The sequence below is a fragment of the Carassius gibelio genome, chromosome A23 (genome assembly GCF_023724105.1).
Source record: "Carassius gibelio isolate Cgi1373 ecotype wild population from Czech Republic chromosome A23, carGib1.2-hapl.c, whole genome shotgun sequence".
NCBI classification, from domain to species: Eukaryota; Metazoa; Chordata; class Actinopteri; order Cypriniformes; family Cyprinidae; genus Carassius; species Carassius gibelio.
Window position 1 is genome coordinate 22,298,703 of NC_068393.1, and position 19,059 is coordinate 22,317,761.

The window sequence follows — 19,059 nt, forward strand, 5'->3', positions numbered from 1 at the left end:
GCTTTTGAAGATACTTATCTCCTACTCTTCAGGCACGATCTAATGTAAACTAAGACTTAAGAGTTATTCTGCAGTCTGTCACAAGAGGCCATTGTGTGGCCTGTCTCCGACGGATCCAACTTACTGTCTGCGGCTTTAAGAACACCACCAGTCATTCCCTCCATTTATGGAGTAGCTCTCGTCTTTCAGCGAAAGTTGGTTGGGACACATTTCTATTCTGTGGTAAAAAAAAAAAAATTCTAAACATCTGTCTTTCAGTAAGACATTGGAAAAACAAGTTTATTACTGTATTAGTATAGATAAACAACTAATCTTTTAATCTGTTAAGTAATCTTTGTTTATCAAACAGGGCCATTGGGCTTTTCTGCAACTTTTTTGTCATGTCACCACAGAACAGTGCAATGAATTTAACAGGGATGAACCTCAAGCGATCCAAGTCTGGTGAAGTTCTCTCATAATTTAATGGCTTTGAAATGCGAAAGGAAACATTAGCAGGTTTGCTTATTTATACTTTGTGTGTCATCGTTGGTTTGATGTCAGTGACACCAAACCCTCTTGGTCTTCTTGCATCTTGTAATTAATTGTGACATGGAAAGCTTGAACATGCAAAACTGGAAATAAGTAGTATAAACCTTTTTTAGACATCTCCTTATCATACAGGTTTGGAATAACTCAAGGGTGAGTATGATAGAGTTTTCATTTATAGGTGAAGCATCCCTTTAAGTGCTTTGATCTTGAAGAAGTGCTGGCAGATCCAAATACGATCGCACTAATTTGCCCTGTAAGGCGGTTTTTCTTCTGTTAAGGTTTACATTCTTTGTGATCAGAGAGCCACTCCTGTTTAGATAAGAAGGTATCACATTCTGGCATGCTGCTAACTGTCATCGTAGAAATCGCGAACACAATTTGGCTTTATTTCGGAAATAACCAGGAAATATTTTGATGTGCCTAATAGTGCATTTCACTGTTTAATAGATAGCTTGAGATGGATGTTTTTTATGCAACGCTTACAACATCTCGTCATGGCCTTTCCTTGTCCGTCATGTATTTTTGTATGTCGATGCTAAAGTGGTTTTATTTGGAACTCATAAGTCATAATTATAAGTAATCATTAAGCAGATTCTTTTTTATTAATGCAAGATTTGCAATATGCAAAATTAGTAATTATATCAGAGAGGTGTGCTATTCAGATTTTCTTTGGGAATGCCTTTTAAATTCAGTGCCTTCACTTAAATTCAGTGATGTGAGAATTAAAGTAAAAGAGAATTAAAGTACTAAAGTAGAATTAAATGAATATTTTACATTATTTATATATATATATATATATATATATATATATATATATAGATATAGATATAGATAGATATAGATAGATATATATATATATATAGATGTGTTTGTGTGTGTGTGTGACCCTGGACCACAAAACCAGTCTTAAGTGTAAATTTTTCAAAATTTTGATTTATACAACATCTGAAAGCTGAATGAATAAGATTTCCATTGATGTATGTTTTATTAAGATCAGACAATATTTGGTCGTGATACAACTTTTTGGAATCTGAGAGTGCAAAAAAATCGAAATACTGAGAAAATCACCTTTAAAAATGTCCAAATGAATTCTAAGCAATGCATATTACCAATCAAAAAATAAGTTTTGATATATTCACAGTAGGAAATTGACAAAATATCTTCATGGGTACATGATCTTTACTTAATAATAATAATAATAATAATAATAATAATAATAATATAATGATTTTTGGCATAAAATAAAAATCTTAAAAATTTTCACCCATACAATTTTTTTTTTTTTTTTTTTTGGCTATTGATACAAATATACACCTGCAACTTAAGACTGGTTTTGTGGTCCAGGGTCACATATATATAAAGATGTAAAAAAAAAAAAAAATTTCAAGAGAGATACATTAAATTCATAAGAAGAACTGTTGTTGTAATGTTGTAATAGTTATGTTCATTAAAGAATTCTGAAAAAAGTTTCCTGTTTCCCACTAAAATATTATGGCACTACTGTTGATTATAATAAGAAATGCTGCACCAAATCAGCATATTAAAATGATTTCTGAAGGATTATGTAATACCACTTTGCATCACAGGAATAAATAAAATTTTAAATGATATTAAAATAGAAAACAAAATGTATTTTAAATTGTAACAATATTTAACAATATTACTGTTTTTATTGTATTAAATGAATCCAGTTTTGGGGATCATGAAAGACTTCTTTCAGAAACCGTACAGTTTTTTGCTCTTTGTGCCATCTGGGTGATCATGCAGATCACTGCTGTCCAGATGAGATTATTACTTTCACTGGAAGATCCCTTTCACAGATGAACTCTGGGAAACTGAAGATTTGCTGACTCCTTTACTTCTTTTTCCAGTTAGCCTGTGTAAAGCCACTAATTAGCCCATTCCCATCTCATTTAAGTGGTCTTTCTGGGTTATTCTGGAAATTCTGTGTTAACTTAGCATTAGTCTTACTGGATCTGGCGACTTTAAACAGTATGATGTCTGCCACCATTTCTGTTCAAAATTAATGCATGAAAACTACATCACTTAAGTGCAGTCACAACATCGGCCAGAGAAAATTGCAATCAAATGATATGAAAATTGGTGGATTAGTATGCTTTACTCATACTCTTTAGACTAGCCCTGATATATGTTGCCAACATCTACAGCTTGAGCAAAATTGAGCAACGAATTGTCACACATAGGTCACCCCTGTCTATGTGTGTGTTTGTGTCATGAGAAGGTGTTTGGCTGACTCCGCTGTGTACGTGCGGTTCTATGTGAACGCACGGCAGAGATCAGTTTAGTTGTTACTACACTCGAGCCTCTGCCCACCGACTAATCTCCCTACAGCTCTGCCTCCGCCAGACAGAAACCTGGACTACCGTTAGCACACCGATGCTGGCATGCACATTCTCACTTCCAGAGCTACATGCTGCTTCGTACTCGTGCATGCACTCACACTGACTCACACGCACACTTATGAGCTGGTTGGGAGTGATAACGTCTGAGAATTTAGAGGTGGTGGATTTAGAGTGAAGATATATGGTCATAAACTCTTTGGCCTTTTGTATATGAGAAGCATGGGTTATTTTACGCTTCATCTCGGAGTGTTTGTGGTTTCGTCAAGCCTGGCAATGTTGCTGAGTGTCTGAAACTGACAGGGTGACTCAAATGGTTCCAACCCATTACTGTACATTCCCCTGTCCCAGTTAGAGAAATGATTTAGTCTTAATGTTGTACACAAGGAAACGAAGGACAGTCCTCAAGTCTTCTGGCACTGTAGATGTGACTGTGGCCTGGTTAATTCTGGTCAGGCTTTAAGAGCCACACTTGTACAATTAAGCCAGGACGGGAATTCATTATCATTATGGTCGGTTTACCACTAACCGCTGTCAGACGGTCTTCATAGTTTCATCTTGAATAAGCTACCGGAGACATCTGTTCCTGCTCTTCTTTTCTTTTCTTTTCTTTTTTGTGTAACATCCTTACAGCACAGTTGGATAGTTTTCCCTACTTTCCATTTGGTTTGGAGCACTAGTTCATCTGATGAACCTTTAGCGTCCATATCAATGGTATTTTTGGTCAGCCTGAGTTCATCTGTTTCCCACAACAGAACAGTTTCATTTGAAACTCGGTGTGTTAGGGCATTGGAACATCGCTTCATCCATCAAAGGGAACTTGAGAGTGTGAGAAAAAGGAAATGATGACTTATCTGTGGGAGGGAGAGGCTGTTAACCTGCTTTAACTTGTAATTTCCATTGCGTTTGCATCCTTTTTGATAAAAATCAAGATATGGAAGTCAAATGACGTGTAGGCCTGATGCTCAATATCTCATCAGAATTTAAATTTTAGCATGTTTTGAGCTCAACACAATTAAAACACAATTAATTCTACCATTTGTTGTCACTTTATTGCTTACTTGATCTAATATTATTGAAGCATAAACATTTTGGAGATTTCAGAGAAAAGCTGTTTATGTATGTCTACATGGTAAAATGCTTGGTAATGCATATGTCACTTCTATGACCTCTTTGGGTTTAAGTTTAAACTAAGTCTCTACAGAGACCCTTGATTGATTCAGATCATTCCTAAAGTGTAGCTGGTGGATGTTTAGCTGTTAGCTTGTTGTTGTTGGCAATTATGTTCATGTAAGCAACTTCAGCAGCGATTAGCATTCAGGTCTAGTAACTGGAGGCCTGCTGGTTTGATACCCAAGAGATCCATTATCAATGTGTTTTTGATCAAGGCATTTAACCACAGGTTAACCCAAGGTTCTCAGCTCCATTCTGTTGTAAAATCATGTAAAAGTTGCAAAAACAAATCCCGAGCCTGTCAGGAACAGGGTTGTTGGATTGTCATTGCAGCAAATGTTCAGGAAAGAAAGTATTTGTGATTGCAAATGTTCACATGTTTTTAAACTTCAGTTAAGTTTACAACAAGGTCCACTTCATTAATATATGTTAATGGAGGGAGGGGGGGTTAAGTTATGCGTGTGCCCAAAGCTTGAAACAAATAATGAGTTCTACGGAGCCACTAAAAGGTTAGCCGATTGCTAGCGGTAGTCTGTTGCATTACAGTACATGAAAGTTCACTTACCATATACACAGAGTAAGGAGAAATGACTGATAGGACCATGGCAAATGATTTGCAGGTCCTGATGTCAGCTTAACATCGTAATGTCTATCAGCCTACGGTGATGGACAATGGCTTTGTCTATCAGTCCAACCCTAGTTTCGAGTACTTTTTTATGATGGATTGATGCACTTTATTGGGCATCTAAATCTCGTCCACCATTTACTGCCCTTATAAAGCTTGGAAGCAGCAGGACTATTTTTATATAACTAAAGAATAAAGAATGTTGTCATATACACCTAGGCTTGAGGGTGAATAAAGCATGGGGTAAATTTTCATTTTTGGGTGAACTATCCCTTTAAATAATAGAAAGTGTTACCAACTCAAATGTAAGAAATTATTTTTAATATCAATGACCCCTGTTTAGATTTAAGGGTCTCTTTTTTTGTGTGTGTGTTTGTCTGAATGTTTCTCACCATTTCTGTAATCTTTATATATATTTTTTCATCAGAGAGCAATAGTTTTGGGGTGTTGACAGAAAGGTCAAGTATGTGGTAATTTATTTTTAACTCCTCGGCCATTTCAGGATGAACTAATCAGAAGGAAACCAAAAAAATGTTGTGGTTGATATTCTTCAATGTGACAGCTGCTTTTTTGCAGAGCTATCTAAGTATGCAAATGTCTTTTATCACGCTAGGTCCAGCAGCATCAGATCCAGCAGTCCTTTGGTAGGAGTGAGTGATTACTATGGGGCAAGATATCTTTCCTGGAGCAACAACTGGTAGTGATGGTTAGATCTATTAAAAGGTGGTGAAAGACACCACAGACAGGCCACCATTGAGATTTCTTTTTAGTATTCATAGTAATTATTAACTTTTTCACCCTGTCTCTATCTACATTGAATTAAACATGTGGCTTTAGTGCTACTCAAACACCCAATGCTATTATTTGCTAATATCTTAAGAAATAAGTATGAACACTGACAATGAAGAAAATACTCCGGAATATCTTTGATGGGTTTATAAATCTTAATTCAGATGTTCAATCTAGCCCATGTAGTTTATGGCACACCTTAAGCCATAAATATTAAATAGCTATCATCAGATACTTTATTTATAGCTTGGATGTGGGGTATAGTTATAGTTTTTAACTCCTACATCTTTGATTAACAGCTTCTTCGCAACTATTTCAACTGATTCACTAATAATCTAAGATGAAATGTCAAGCAAGTTTATAATCCCACATTGATGTGGACAGGCATTTTGTGAAATCTCAAATCTGATAATTTACCCAAATTATTTAATTTGTAATTATTTGTCATTATTTTCTCACCCTCATGCTGTTCCAAACCTGTTTGATTAACTAATCATTTGTGGGTGGGGAAAAAAAGATAATTTGAAGAATGTTGGTGTCTGAACAACATTGAGTTCTATTTACTGTCCTTTTAGGGGCAAAAAATTACTGGGACATTTTTCAAAAACTATTTTCTTTTTTGTTCCATGGAAGAAAGTAAGTCACACAGGTCTGGAGGCCCTTCCACATGAGTAAACGATGACGAAATGTGCTCTTTCTGAAAGTCATGCTGGTTTCCACAGCCAGGAGCAGCACAATTATCTTAATCTTTTTAACTTGTCTCGGTGTCTTAAAAATGTGTTAGCCAGGCGCTCTGTAACAGTCAAAGACATCCGTCAAGTGCGCATTTCGTAGAAAAACAATTTAAAACAGTGCAGACTGACATGTTTTTGCAGCTAGACACAGCAGAGTGGACGTGCCATGCTGAACATCTTTTAAAATTAAAAACAAAGCACAGAGATGAATGAACATGTCTTGCATGAATGAAGTGAAGTAATTTTTTTACCTGAAGTGGTAATTTTTTGTGCAGGAAAAGTCACTTTTCTGCACCCTCTTTATTACTTCTCTGACTGGGCAGCAGTAAACAGGTCAAAGAAGATATAATCTAAACATAAGTAGTGTTTTTGTGGAGGCAATTATGTTCTGTTCAGTTCAGTGAAATGTCACAATGTTGCATAAGAGCCATTTAATAGCAGTTTAATATCAACATTTTGCATACATTGTAAATAGTATAGCAATTTATGAAGTAGGGCTGTCACTTTTAGTTCGAAAATCGATTGAACAATCGATCGGACCAACCAAAAAAAGTTTCGAAAATGAAAATAGAGAATCGATTTTAACCAAACATGTACACTATTCATTTTAAAATAATTAAACAATTAAAAAATATATATGTAACAAAACTCACAAACAAGCAGAAAAAGAAAATAAACAATCTCGAAAGTGCAGTATGCCTTGCGAAAGCTAGACAGAAAATACCAGCAATTTTACGCGCCTATAAGACCCTGTGACATCGAAAGCGACCTCTCTTCGTTCACACCAAACGTGAATAGAGCGTCTGGCGCGAATGATTTCAATGTTAAGTCAATGTAAAGACGCGTTTACGTGCGTCTGGAGGTCTCGCGGCGCGGTAGACGCGAATTCGCCGCATTCGCGCATCTAGTTACAGGAGATTCTGAGTTATGAAAAGGACCATTGCAAGCTGAGAGCGACTGGCTTTTGTGGTGGAAAATTGGCAGTAATACCCCCACCTTGCACAGCTGTACCTGGGTGTCCCTGGGACATCAGTGCGGTCGGAGAGAGCGTTTTCTTTTTGAACAGTTGTTTGAAATGGATTGAATCATTATTTAAAATAATCTTGGAGATTTTTGAATTGCCTAAATCATAAATGCAGCCGGGTTGAAGTCGGCAGTGATGTTTTTCTTTTGTTATGGCAGCCATCCCCTCTGCATATATATTTTTTCGAGAATGTTGCTGTTTGTTATTCTGCATGAAACTTCATACTAATAAATAAGAAATATTGCTCACTTGTGCATTTCCAGCACTCTCTTTATGTTTGTCCGTTATTTGAAGTTGAAAAAGGAAACGTCTTTTTTTAGACATGGAAAATCGATTTTACAATCAATTCAGTGAACACTTATGTCTTAAAAATCGAAAATTATTTTTTCACAAAAGTGACAGCCCTAGTATGAAGCACATCTCACACAGAAGTCACTTTCAGACCAAGCGGCTTTCTGTTGGTTAGTGCCGCAAATTCTCATGAGCAATTTTGGTTGAAACTGGTGCAACGTTTTAATGTGGAAATCTTTAAATCTCTCAAGAAAGTTCTGATCGCATGTATTCCTGAAATGACTGGATCTTGCCTGGTGAAATTTGCTGCACCATTACACAAGGTGTTATTATAGTACAATGAACTAGCAAATTCAAAAGGAAAATTTGATTATCTGATGACCCGTTACTTTTAAAAACAAATGAATGGATGGGGATATTCCTGCCACATCTTGTCTAAAATTATTTAGAAATCGTACAGGTATTGTACCATGATTCTATCATTGATCATTTGAAATCATTTTGTTTTGCTTTTTTAAGACCGTTTTTGACAGGAATTCCCAGTGCTCCACAAAAAGGAGTCTGCATGTCGAGGCTTTTAATCATTTGTTTTGTCAATTAAACAATCAGCTTGATGCCAAGTGCAACTTAACACTCTGAAGAACAAGGTGAATTAAGGATAAAATGCATTTAGACAGACTCTGAGTAAACGCTAGCCGACAGACAACTAATAACAACATCATCTTCAGTGATTTCGTCTTCGGCTGTCAAAACATAGACCTTACTTTAAAGACTGAAGGCAAACATCTCAGCGGCTCCGCTTGTGGGCAACTCCCACTTTGTGTCTTCAGCCTTTTTCACGTTCTCCGTACTGTGATAGAAGGTTGTGGGACTTGCTCGCAATGTTGCACCTGTTGCCGGGGCAGCAGGTCAACAAAACAAGCTGCCACCCCCACACAGGTCTGGGGATGGTGACGTTCGAGAGCATGTTGGATCTGTCAGCACTGTCATCCAAGCATGCTGGGAGCTGTTGAGAGCCGTTAAGAGTGGTATAAAGGTAGACAACCTCCCCATTACTAAGCATCAAGGAGGCAGAAAGGTGTGACTAGGTGCAATTTTGCCTCCATCCTCAAATGCGCAACTGTCCTGGCACGAAAACATGAAGAGATTTATGTTGAAAAGAAGTGTCCGGTGGAGGCAGAAAAAAAAACAGTTTTGCATCTATAAAAAGCAACATACGATTAATACCACTAAATGGATATCAGTTCCTTGATGGGTGCATCCACCAGTGAGCCCCAGGAGATGAGAAGTGAATGTCTTCTGTTTGAGAAACATGCATTCTTTCATATTGTACACCAGTCAGTTTAGTTTAATTTATCAGGTCCGCTTTGATCAAAGCAAAGACTGATTGTTTTCAGGATTTTGCATCCTATTTTCTGCACTTTATCAGTGGTTTTGATGTCAGTGGGGGATATTTTTGGACAACTGACAGCAACCGGTTCACGTCGTTTAAAGGCTGCGTTTTACTTTTGCACGCACGTTTCCATGTTTTTCAAAATGTCCAGTTATTTACCAGCATGTGGTTGTACGAGGCCCCCTGTCAGAGTCTCCGTCTGACCTGCAGTCGTCTACTGGCATAAACAAGGATACCAAAGGTTGTTGATGGCACTGGCAAAATCTTTCCACTGCCCCAATAAAGTGCAGATTCTGACGTTGCAAATGGAAATTTCTAAGTAATTAATGACAACCAGTCGAAATCTGAAAGTAATCATGATACTGTGTAGTGAGTTTAGAAGCTGTGCTCGCAGAGCTGTTGGGCCAGGAAAAGAACGTGAGAGAAAGACCGTAGCCTTTTTAGGCATCATAGGCATGTGATTCCCAAAACTGCTGTTGAGGTAGGCAGCTCACCAGGTTTTAACATTAAAAATTCTTTTTTTGATTGTTCAAAAGTCATATGAACATTTGGAAATGCATATGATGGCCAAAAATATCGTCTAGCTTTTAATCTGAAGTTTAATGATGTCTAGGTAGTGGTGTTGTCAAATGTACTGACTTCGGTACCAGTCGGTACTCAAATTTGAAAAATCCATTATCCAAGAGCTTTTTGAGCGCTGATGAACGGATTCTTAAACACTGCTGATTGGCCATTGTGTTCACACTCTCAACAGCGATGATCCCTGCAGCCAATCACAGACATGTCTGTTGTGCACAATGGCCAATCAGCAGTGTTAAAGAATCCACTTAACAGCATTTAGAATGCTCATGGGAAATTGACACTTTTTTTACATTTCAGTACAGACTGTTAACGAAGTTGGTATATGATAACTAAAGATGCAATTTAGTTTTGGTCTTTAAATTGATTGTTCAGAAGTGCGTATGTCCAGAGATAAGACAGCAGTCCATTAGGTAATTTTTTTTTTTTTCTTTGATCACTTGAACAGACATATGATGCCTAAAAATGTCATTTATGTAGACCGATTTCAAGGTTTAACCTAAAGTGTTTGACTTTCGAGAGTCCATGGGAGATGGCTCACACTTGCATGAGTGACATTTTTTTGCAACACTGTTGAATGAAACATTTGACCTTATGCCATGTCAACATTGTTCCATTGGTAAATTTTCTTTTCATTTGTAAGGCTAGGTGGGGCTGTCGATACCACTCGCATGTCTGTAGTTGAAAGCCCATGCCCCACCCTCGCTATCCCATGAATTTATTGAAGACAGGTCAACCTTTTTTGTCTTCTCTATTAATCTTATTACATCTTTCTTTGCTAACACACCTGATGGAAAAAGCCAATCTGAGATGTGTCATCACTGCTGTGTGCTTGGGTTTGCCCATACTTGATCTCATTTCTTGTGGATTATTCTTCTAAATATTCTTCTCTAAGTGCTTTGAGCTCAATTTTTTTTCAATTTTCACACTGATATTCAAAAGTTTAGGGTCTATAAGATTTAAGATCACAGAGGCTTTTTATCTGATCAAAAATAAAGAATATAAAACTTGAAACCAGTTTCACAATGACTTGGCATAAATCAAGATCTTCATTTCCTTGAAAGACTGAGCCTTTGCAGCACAGCACATTTGATTTCCCAAAACTGCTCACAGCAAGGTTGCCTATTTTTATTGATACATCTGGTTTATGCCAAGTTAACTTAATACTGACCAGATAATCCACCTGACAAGACCCTGTTTACTTCTACATGAGCAATGAGTTGAAAACATTATGAAAATATTAAACTCTTATAATGATGTGTAATGCTCTGTAATGTATCTAAATGAAACCTAACTTTCATTAAAACTATGATGTTTTCTGCCTTAGCTTCTGGAATATGTTGGGAAAGGGAAGAGCATCATGGACGTGGGTCTGGCTCAGGCCCGGCAGCCCCTCACGACACGAAGTCACTACTTTGAAGTGGAAATTGTGGATCCCGGAGAGAAGTGCTACATCGCCCTGGGCCTGGCGAGAAGAGTAAGTCGTAAATTTCCAGTGTTTTTTTTGTTATGGTCAAGGCCTGAACAAGAAGGGATGTGTACAGTAAGCTCTGGATATACACCAAGATCGCAAATGCGGCTAAGAAAGTAAGTTTGGCACTTAAAATGCCCTGAGGTGCAGAATGAAAATAGAACAGTGGTTTGAGAGTCACCTCAAACGAACAGTTCACTCATCTGTCGTGATTGACAGCCCATTAATGCATCATAAAAGATTCATAAAGTAGTCCAAATGACTCATGCAATATTACTAGTCTTTTATTAAACCTGACAAAGTCATTGTACGAGCAACAGACCAATTATTTCCTAAAAAAACTCACCTTGGGCATATCATTCAACTCTCAATTTTCAGATCTATTTAGAATATAATGTCCTTCAACTGATTTTTTGTTTTTTTGTTTTTGCCATTTTGTTTTGTGGTATGTAAAAGAGCAGTGTGAATTTGTTAGTTTAATATTATTTCATGCATTATATATAATAAATTTTTATTTCATCTCTAGTTTTAGTTTTTATTTCCATTTATTCTTAGTGCAACATTTACAAAAATTTTTGATTTAAGTTTTTCTTTTAATATCTAGTTTATTTTAGCTTTATTTCAACTAGCAAAAAAAGTTTTCAATGGTTTTAGTTGTAGTTCACAATAATAACCCTAATATACAAGGTTGAGTAAAATCTTTTTATTTTTTGAGTACTTTTAATCAGGAATAGTTAAGGTGGGAACGGGAACGTGACCACTGTGTTCTTCTCTCTTCCTGACATGCTGTACAAGAACATGAGGAAAGTGTAATTAGTCTCAGGTTGGGAACTACAGACAGTAAACAAGCCTGCCATGTTGAGTCGTGCGAGGCTGCTGGTTGCTCAGAGAAATGGAGAGCAATTTGTTGTTGTTTTTTTCTAATTTTGACGTTTTCTGGAACTTTGCATCTGTGTTTCATTAAGTATCAAATATCAGTTAAAGCATAGCTGCCTAATTTCTGTTTACTCCCATTGGACATGTACCGCGTTCCCTGCATCCTGTGTCTGGAGAGACATTTACAAACAGTGTGGTTGTTAATTGTTACAGCATCAAGTCTGCGTATCACCAAACAGCCGTGGAATGGCAACCAGCCTAAGATAGGAACCATCAGATAGGCCGAATTATAAGATAGTTTACTCTCTGACAATCCCAGTTTTGGTCTGAGAATGTTGGCGGATGTGGGGAGGAAGAGCTGAGCCCTTATCTGCGATCAGTGAACCCTCACCCCCTGTGAACGGGGACATTAGCTGGCTGTATGAGCTCATAAGCATGCATCCGGAATATACACTGGGTTGCTAGGATGCAAGACAAAGATTTTCTGGGTTCTGACGAGGGGCGGCGGTGTGTACTGGAGCCTCAGCGGCCACGTCTGCGTGAATGGGTTCGACCCTTATCACCTCCTGACCTTCCCTTCTCACACCAACCCTTTCCTCTGCTCTCATCCGGCACCACTGTTTCAGCAAGCTCTCTAGCACTTCCCATGGAGCAATCGAGGGAGTGTGTGTTCCTGAAAACACTGGTGTCCTTATTTATTTTGGAAAAAAAATCACATTTCAGAGTGCAGGTCAACTTTTGAAGTGTTTGGCAAGAAACACAATAGTCCATCTGTCACCAATCCATCTGACGACTTCTGGCGCTCCATTGTAGTTTTTGGGTGATTCATCAGCATTGAACACTTTTAAGATATTAACAACTGCCCTGGAAACATTTTGCTTTTAAAAAATATTTTTGCTGCTTTCCAAATGCCTTGTATTGGTAGATTTTATTGTTTTAACCTTGAATTTATCTTTTAAAGGGATACTCCACCCCAAATCCTTCATAATGTTACGGTTGAACACTGATGGCAAATGGACTATTCTGATGATACTTTTCATACTTTTCTGGACCTTGACAGTGTAACTTACTTGGCAGTCTATGAGACAGTCTCAAGCCTCCCGGTTTTTATCCAAAATATCTTAAATTGTGTTCCGAAGATGAACAAAGCTTTTACAGGTTGGGAAACAACTTGGTGGTCACCTTTAAGTCAAGTCACCTTTATTTATATAGCGCTTTAAACTAAATACATTGTGTCAAATCAACTGAACAACATTCATTAGGAAAACAGTGTGTCAATAATGCAAATGATAGTTTTGGTGGTAAGTGATTAATGACAAAATTTAAATTTTTGGGTTGAGTATCCCTTTAACTATATAAAATCCATTATTTAAATGGATAATCTAAAAGAAACAAACCTTTTCATTATGTATTATGCATAAGTATTATGTATACACTACAGTTTTTATGTTTTTGAAGGTATTCTCTTATTCTCACTAAGGCTTTTTTGTTATTTAAATAAAATGGTAATATTATGAAGGCGTATTACAATTTAAAATAACTTTAATATTTGAATATATTTTAAAATGTAATTTATTATTGAGCAACAGATAGAATATACCACTTATCCCTGGTTAGGCTTTACTTTTTCTCTTGATTTTTAAGAGTTCACTTTCATAGTTTATGGTTTCATGATGACAGGAGCTTGCACAAATGCCATGCCCAGGGCCCGTATTGTGGTGGTTGAGGGCAGGTACCCTCTTGGCCTAATCTGCGCACTATATGTCATGTAGAGATGTGCATCTGCCTCCACCGGCAGCCTCTCTGCTACTTGTTGTCTTTGCCATAGTGTGGAAATGCAGGCAGCTCGAGTATCGCACATAAAAGCCCCGGGTGGATCTGATAGCACTCTGCCGTGGACACATATGCTACTGTTTGTGTTTCTTGGAAGCTGGATGCTTCTCTCTAATGGCTTTTGCAGTGTCCTCAGGGGCCCAAAACGTTATATGCATGAACAGCTCCTCTTCTCAAACAGAACTATGTGCTATATAATTTTGAGTTTGACGAACTCAAAAAAAACAACAACTGATATGTGGGTTTGCTGGGCCGAGTTGGGTGATTGATGGCTTGTGTGCTTTGCTAGGCATGCTGAAGTGTCTGTTTGCTTGTGTGTTTATACACTGTACATGATATGGAACACAAATGTAATGCGCTATCATTTATCATGGTGTCAGGGCGCAGATGTAAACTCATTCGAAATTAAGTAATGTTTGCAAACAGTTTACTCTGTCATGTGTTATTCCAGAGAACGCCACTACATTGTCTCTACATGTTTAGAGCTGTTTGTCAGATTTGCCTAAGGTATCATCATCATCCCCGCACTTTCTGTTGCACAACTTCATTGTCTAGTCCCGACCCGAGTTAGTGCTTCACTACACCAGCGGACCGAGGGATGTTAAATGTGTCATCTTACTTTCTTAGAAAAGCATTTTTTGCTCTTGTTTAAAACATCTTGTCAGTTTTAGGACAGGAGTTTTTGGTCCTCTGGTTTGTTTTCTCCTCTTCTTTATTAGATAAAGAGATTTAAAGATGCTTCTTGACTTGAACCATAACTCAAGCCTCTATTAGCCTTAAACTATTATATTAATACTTTAAATATTAAAATGATGTCATTAATGACTCACCCTCATGTCGTTCCAAACCTGTAAGTCCTCCGTTCATCTTCAGAAAACAAGTTTAAGATATTTTAGATTTAGTCCGAGAGCTCTCAGTCCCTCCATTGAAAATGTATGTACGGTATACTGTCCGTATCCATAAAGGTAATAAAAACATAATCAAAGTAGAATATGTGACATCAGAGGGTCAGTTAGAATTTGTTGAAGCATCGAAAATAAATTTTGGTCCAAAAATAACAAAAATGACAACTTTATTCAGCATTGTCTTCTCTTCCTTTTATTTTATATTATTTTATTTTTTTTACCCCAACAATATACTATAAGCCTACTACTTACAGAACTCAGGTGATTTTTTTTAACTCGATGTGCACTTGTGGTAGTTTCAAATCGCATTTTTGGCACAATGCCTTTCTTGTCCTCACTCAATTTAAAGTGATCCCACACAGCTGAGATCACTTTTGGCATGTTTGTCTTCTCTTCCAGATCAAATTAATCATGACGTTCACTCAAGGGCGATACATATTCAAGCGAATGAGAACCGTTTCGTGGAGGTTGCCAGGGGTAAAAAAAAAAAAAAAAAAAAAAAAAAAAAGAACATTTCAATCTCAAAATTGAAAATCAAATGCCAACCCACTGAACGAATATTCGAATAATAAGATATTCTGGTCCAGACCTAGTAAGAAGTCAACATTCTTTTAAGTTTCAGAGCTCAAAACTTCCTTGTTTGTCCAAAAACAGCTTTTATTGAAACCAAGATCAGTAAACGACTTTCAGATTTTGTTCCATTATGATGTAATAGTGTGACAAAAGACCGCCTCTGCAGAATCAGATCAACGCCTATATCTGCGTAATCGCATCTTTGGCCCCGCCCACTGAGGAGAGGAAAAGATCAAAACAGGATCACTGGACTAAAAATAACTATCTTCCAAAGGATCCTAATTCTATGAAAGTGGCTATGTATTTTCAATGATGTGGATGTCTCATGATTTGTTTGCTCGTTACATTTAATTATTTGGATACTTTGGTTAACCAGTAACAGTTTTCAGCACAGGCTTTGTAAACATACTTTTAGTATAAGATATGGATCTGTCAGTAATATCACAACATGTAAGGCCACGTACCCACCAAAGCTCTTTTTCCTGAAGCTAGTGTCTTTTTTCAGTTGTTTTCAACTGTAGTGCCACATTATTTAAAACGACAGATGATGATTAATGATGTTAAAATAATTAACACATTATATTATAGAAACATAATATTGGCTCAAAATTCAGTTAAGAATTTAAGACCGAAAATGTTTTTAAAACTTTACAATAAGATTCAATTTACTAAAATTACTTAATGCATTAGGTATGAACTAGAATTTAAAAATGCTGTTACAAAATATTAATCCTGATTAATGTTTTTTTCCACATATACATTTTAAGGTGTGTAAATTAACACTAATGTATTATTAGCAAACATGCATGAACATAAATGACATGTTACAGCATTTATTCCTGCGAGTCTGGATTCAGATTATTATTATTTTTTTTTTTTTGAAGATTGTAAGGTATATGATGAATGCATTAAGAATGTTTTATATTACTTTACATATACAGGATTCCAGCGATTTGTTGCTACAATTTTGTGTAAAACGTTTTAAAGGTCTCTTCAAATGACAACAAAGAAATACAAAAATATCTTTCCATGTTGATTAACTCTGAGGCATCCTTAGATCTTATCAAAATATTGGCCGCTCCTCGTGTTTCTGCTGGCATGGTGTATCTGTATATGCAAAAACATAACCTTTGAAGCTATGTAACAGCAACACTTAAACCTAAAACGAGCTGTGATGCTGTAATTGTTTTGTGGCTATAGAACTCAACCATCTCTCCACCACATTAATTTAAAAGTGTTGAGTGAGATTGTTAAAAGTAAAACTCTGGCAAGTTAATCTTTACAGTAAATCCATCACTTCCATTGGTATCTCTAAAATCTGACTTTTACTTATCAGAATTGTTTGAATACCTTTACTGATTCTTCCTCTCTTTTTTTCAGGATTACCCAAAGAACAGGCATCCGGGATGGAGTCGAGGTTCTGTTGCATATCACGCAGGTGAGCTGTTATACATTTTTAAAGTTCAATCTTTTGTAATTCTAACAGTCTGTATGTTTACATGCAAAGTCATTTTCGTGCTGCAGCAGGCTTTTGCATAGTCGGCAGCTGTGGTTGCCAGAATTTTACTGTAAAAAAATAATTTTAGGTTTAATGGATTGAACATAAGTTTACAAAATATATAGATTTCTTTAAATTATATATTTTAATACACCAACCTGCTGAAGTACTAACCACCACAAAAACCACAGGTAAAATAAACACTAAGAAATAGAAGATGCACACTGTCATGTCACACAAATACTAAACACGATCACGGTAACACAACACTAAAATAATGCAATAAACATTAATTTAGCAACATTGGTTGTAACATAAATCTCTAATACACATAACTGATATCAAAAACCATCAAATAAAGTGTCACATAGTGAATTCTGTGAATGTTTTATGCCTTTTCACTGTACATTATATTATGAATTGTTGTTTTTCCCCTTCCCAAAACTCTCAATTGAAGCGTTTTACTGTGAAATTACATTAGTCATCTTCTCCTTAACAGGTTTATTACAGTTATTACGTTCAGGCCAGTTGTAGGGTTGTGACGGTGAGGATTGTTTTTTTAAATTAGTGGCAGTTAGGCGTCAATTGCTTGAATGCAACAACAAAATACAATGGCAAACTCACTTTAGCCTATATGTAAAACATAGAGATTTATTAACAAAACAAATAAAAATGCACCATGCTATAGGGCAGGCTATGCCTAATGTAAAATAACAAACAACTTGCATAAAGTTTAAATAGGTATACAAGACTTGAAATAGGTAAGTAAGCATTTATAATATATAACCAAATAAATAAGAAATGTAGAACATTTATTAGCAAACGAGTAAGAAATCTTGAAGCAATGGCATACACGTTGATGTCAAATAAAATAAATGACAAATTTGAAAGAGGTCATATGATGCGATTTCAAGTTTTCCATTCTCTTTGGAGTGTTACAAGCTCTTGGTGCATAAAGAAGATCTGTAAAGTTGCAAAGACTTAAGTCTCAAATTCAAAGAGATGTTCTTTATAAAAGTTAAGACTCGTCCACGCCCCCCTAAAACTGCTTGTTCTAACATGCCCCCACATGTCTACGTCACAATGTGGGAAAATTTGCATAACTAAAATGCAAAACTACTTTGTTTGGCCTTCCAAAAGAGGACACAACTAGAAATCAGTGGATAAGTTGTATTTACAACACCGTTCCGGAACAGTTCAACCTAAATATGTGTGCAATGCATTCTATGGAAGATGAAGACTGTTTCCTGTGAAAGTAGCCTACAATGTGATGTTTTATTTATTAATTTTTCGAGATGAGCACGCGCAGATAATCAAGGCGAACAATTCACCATCAGTAATCACATAATCTATTCAACCACCACAAGAGAGAACCAGTATAAATAATCATAGCAGCCTTACCTTAATTCTCTCTAGTCTTTCAGCATCCCTCCACCAGGGACTCCTCACCGTCGACCCACTCCGGGGGACAGGGCTCAGTGTTCGGGCCGATGCTGAGCTCGAAGTCCTCTTCCTGGGCAGCAAGCCAAATACGGGGCTAGAGGAGAAACAATAATGTACATTATATAGAAAATGTGTTTTTTTTTTTTTTTTTTTTTTTTTTACCTTAAAACACAAACACATTTCATTACATCAAATACACAAAATAATGCCACAAATGGACAAAGCCAAGATACAACGGCATACATGGTAAATCTGTTACATAACATGATTTCATTCTGACTTAGTAGATTTAAAATCTGAAATGAAACATTGAAAATCAATGTAAAACTACTTCCTCTTTTCCAGCATACAGTTTTATTTGTATACACACCAGTCCACACATCCAGATCCTGTTTACATAACGTTTGTTTTGTTTTCTCCGTTTTGTCATCTCTGGTTGTATTCCTATCACAGTTCATGCGTAGATTACCCAGAATTCCTGCAGGTGTTGATATTTTGTGAAGCTTTTTTATTTGGCTCCTCATCTCTTTTCAAGCCTGCACATCTATGGGCACCATCTCTTCAGTGTGTGGAGGTCCTGGGTGCTGATAAGAGTATTGTCGCGATGAGATGAGCATGTCGATTAGAAGCAAATCCTCTTGAAAATGGCAGAAGGATAAATAGCCATATCTCACTCCACAGTTCCCATCTTTCAAAGCAGCTCAAAGGAAGTTGATATCGGATAAGATTGCTCCTCAATGTAAAGATGGCAATCTTTATAATCAACCCCGTCATGCCATCATGCCACTCCACATAACAGATTAGTCACTGAGTATCATGCGAATGAAACAATGTGCTGCTTTGGTGACTCTAAGCCTATTGTTTAAGGGTGAGGAATTTTCCCGCAAGCCAGATAAACAGTGACGGTTCAGATTTTTTTAATATATACATATCTGTTAATACTTTTAGTGGTTTATTTTGGTTC

General features: G+C 36.7%; 1 protein-coding gene across 3 annotated transcripts in view; it reads left to right on the plus strand.

Moving 5' to 3' along the window:
* Nucleotides 1-19,059, plus strand: part of LOC127944480 (SPRY domain-containing protein 3) — a 39,096-nt gene that overhangs the window by 12,096 nt on the left and 7,941 nt on the right. For all 3 annotated transcript variants that reach the window (XM_052540427.1, XM_052540429.1, XM_052540430.1), the window contains 2 exons: nucleotides 10,824-10,973; nucleotides 16,535-16,592. In XM_052540427.1, coding sequence (XP_052396387.1) covers nucleotides 10,824-10,973; nucleotides 16,535-16,592 — 208 coding nt within the window. The remainder of the gene's footprint in view (nucleotides 1-10,823; nucleotides 10,974-16,534; nucleotides 16,593-19,059) is intronic.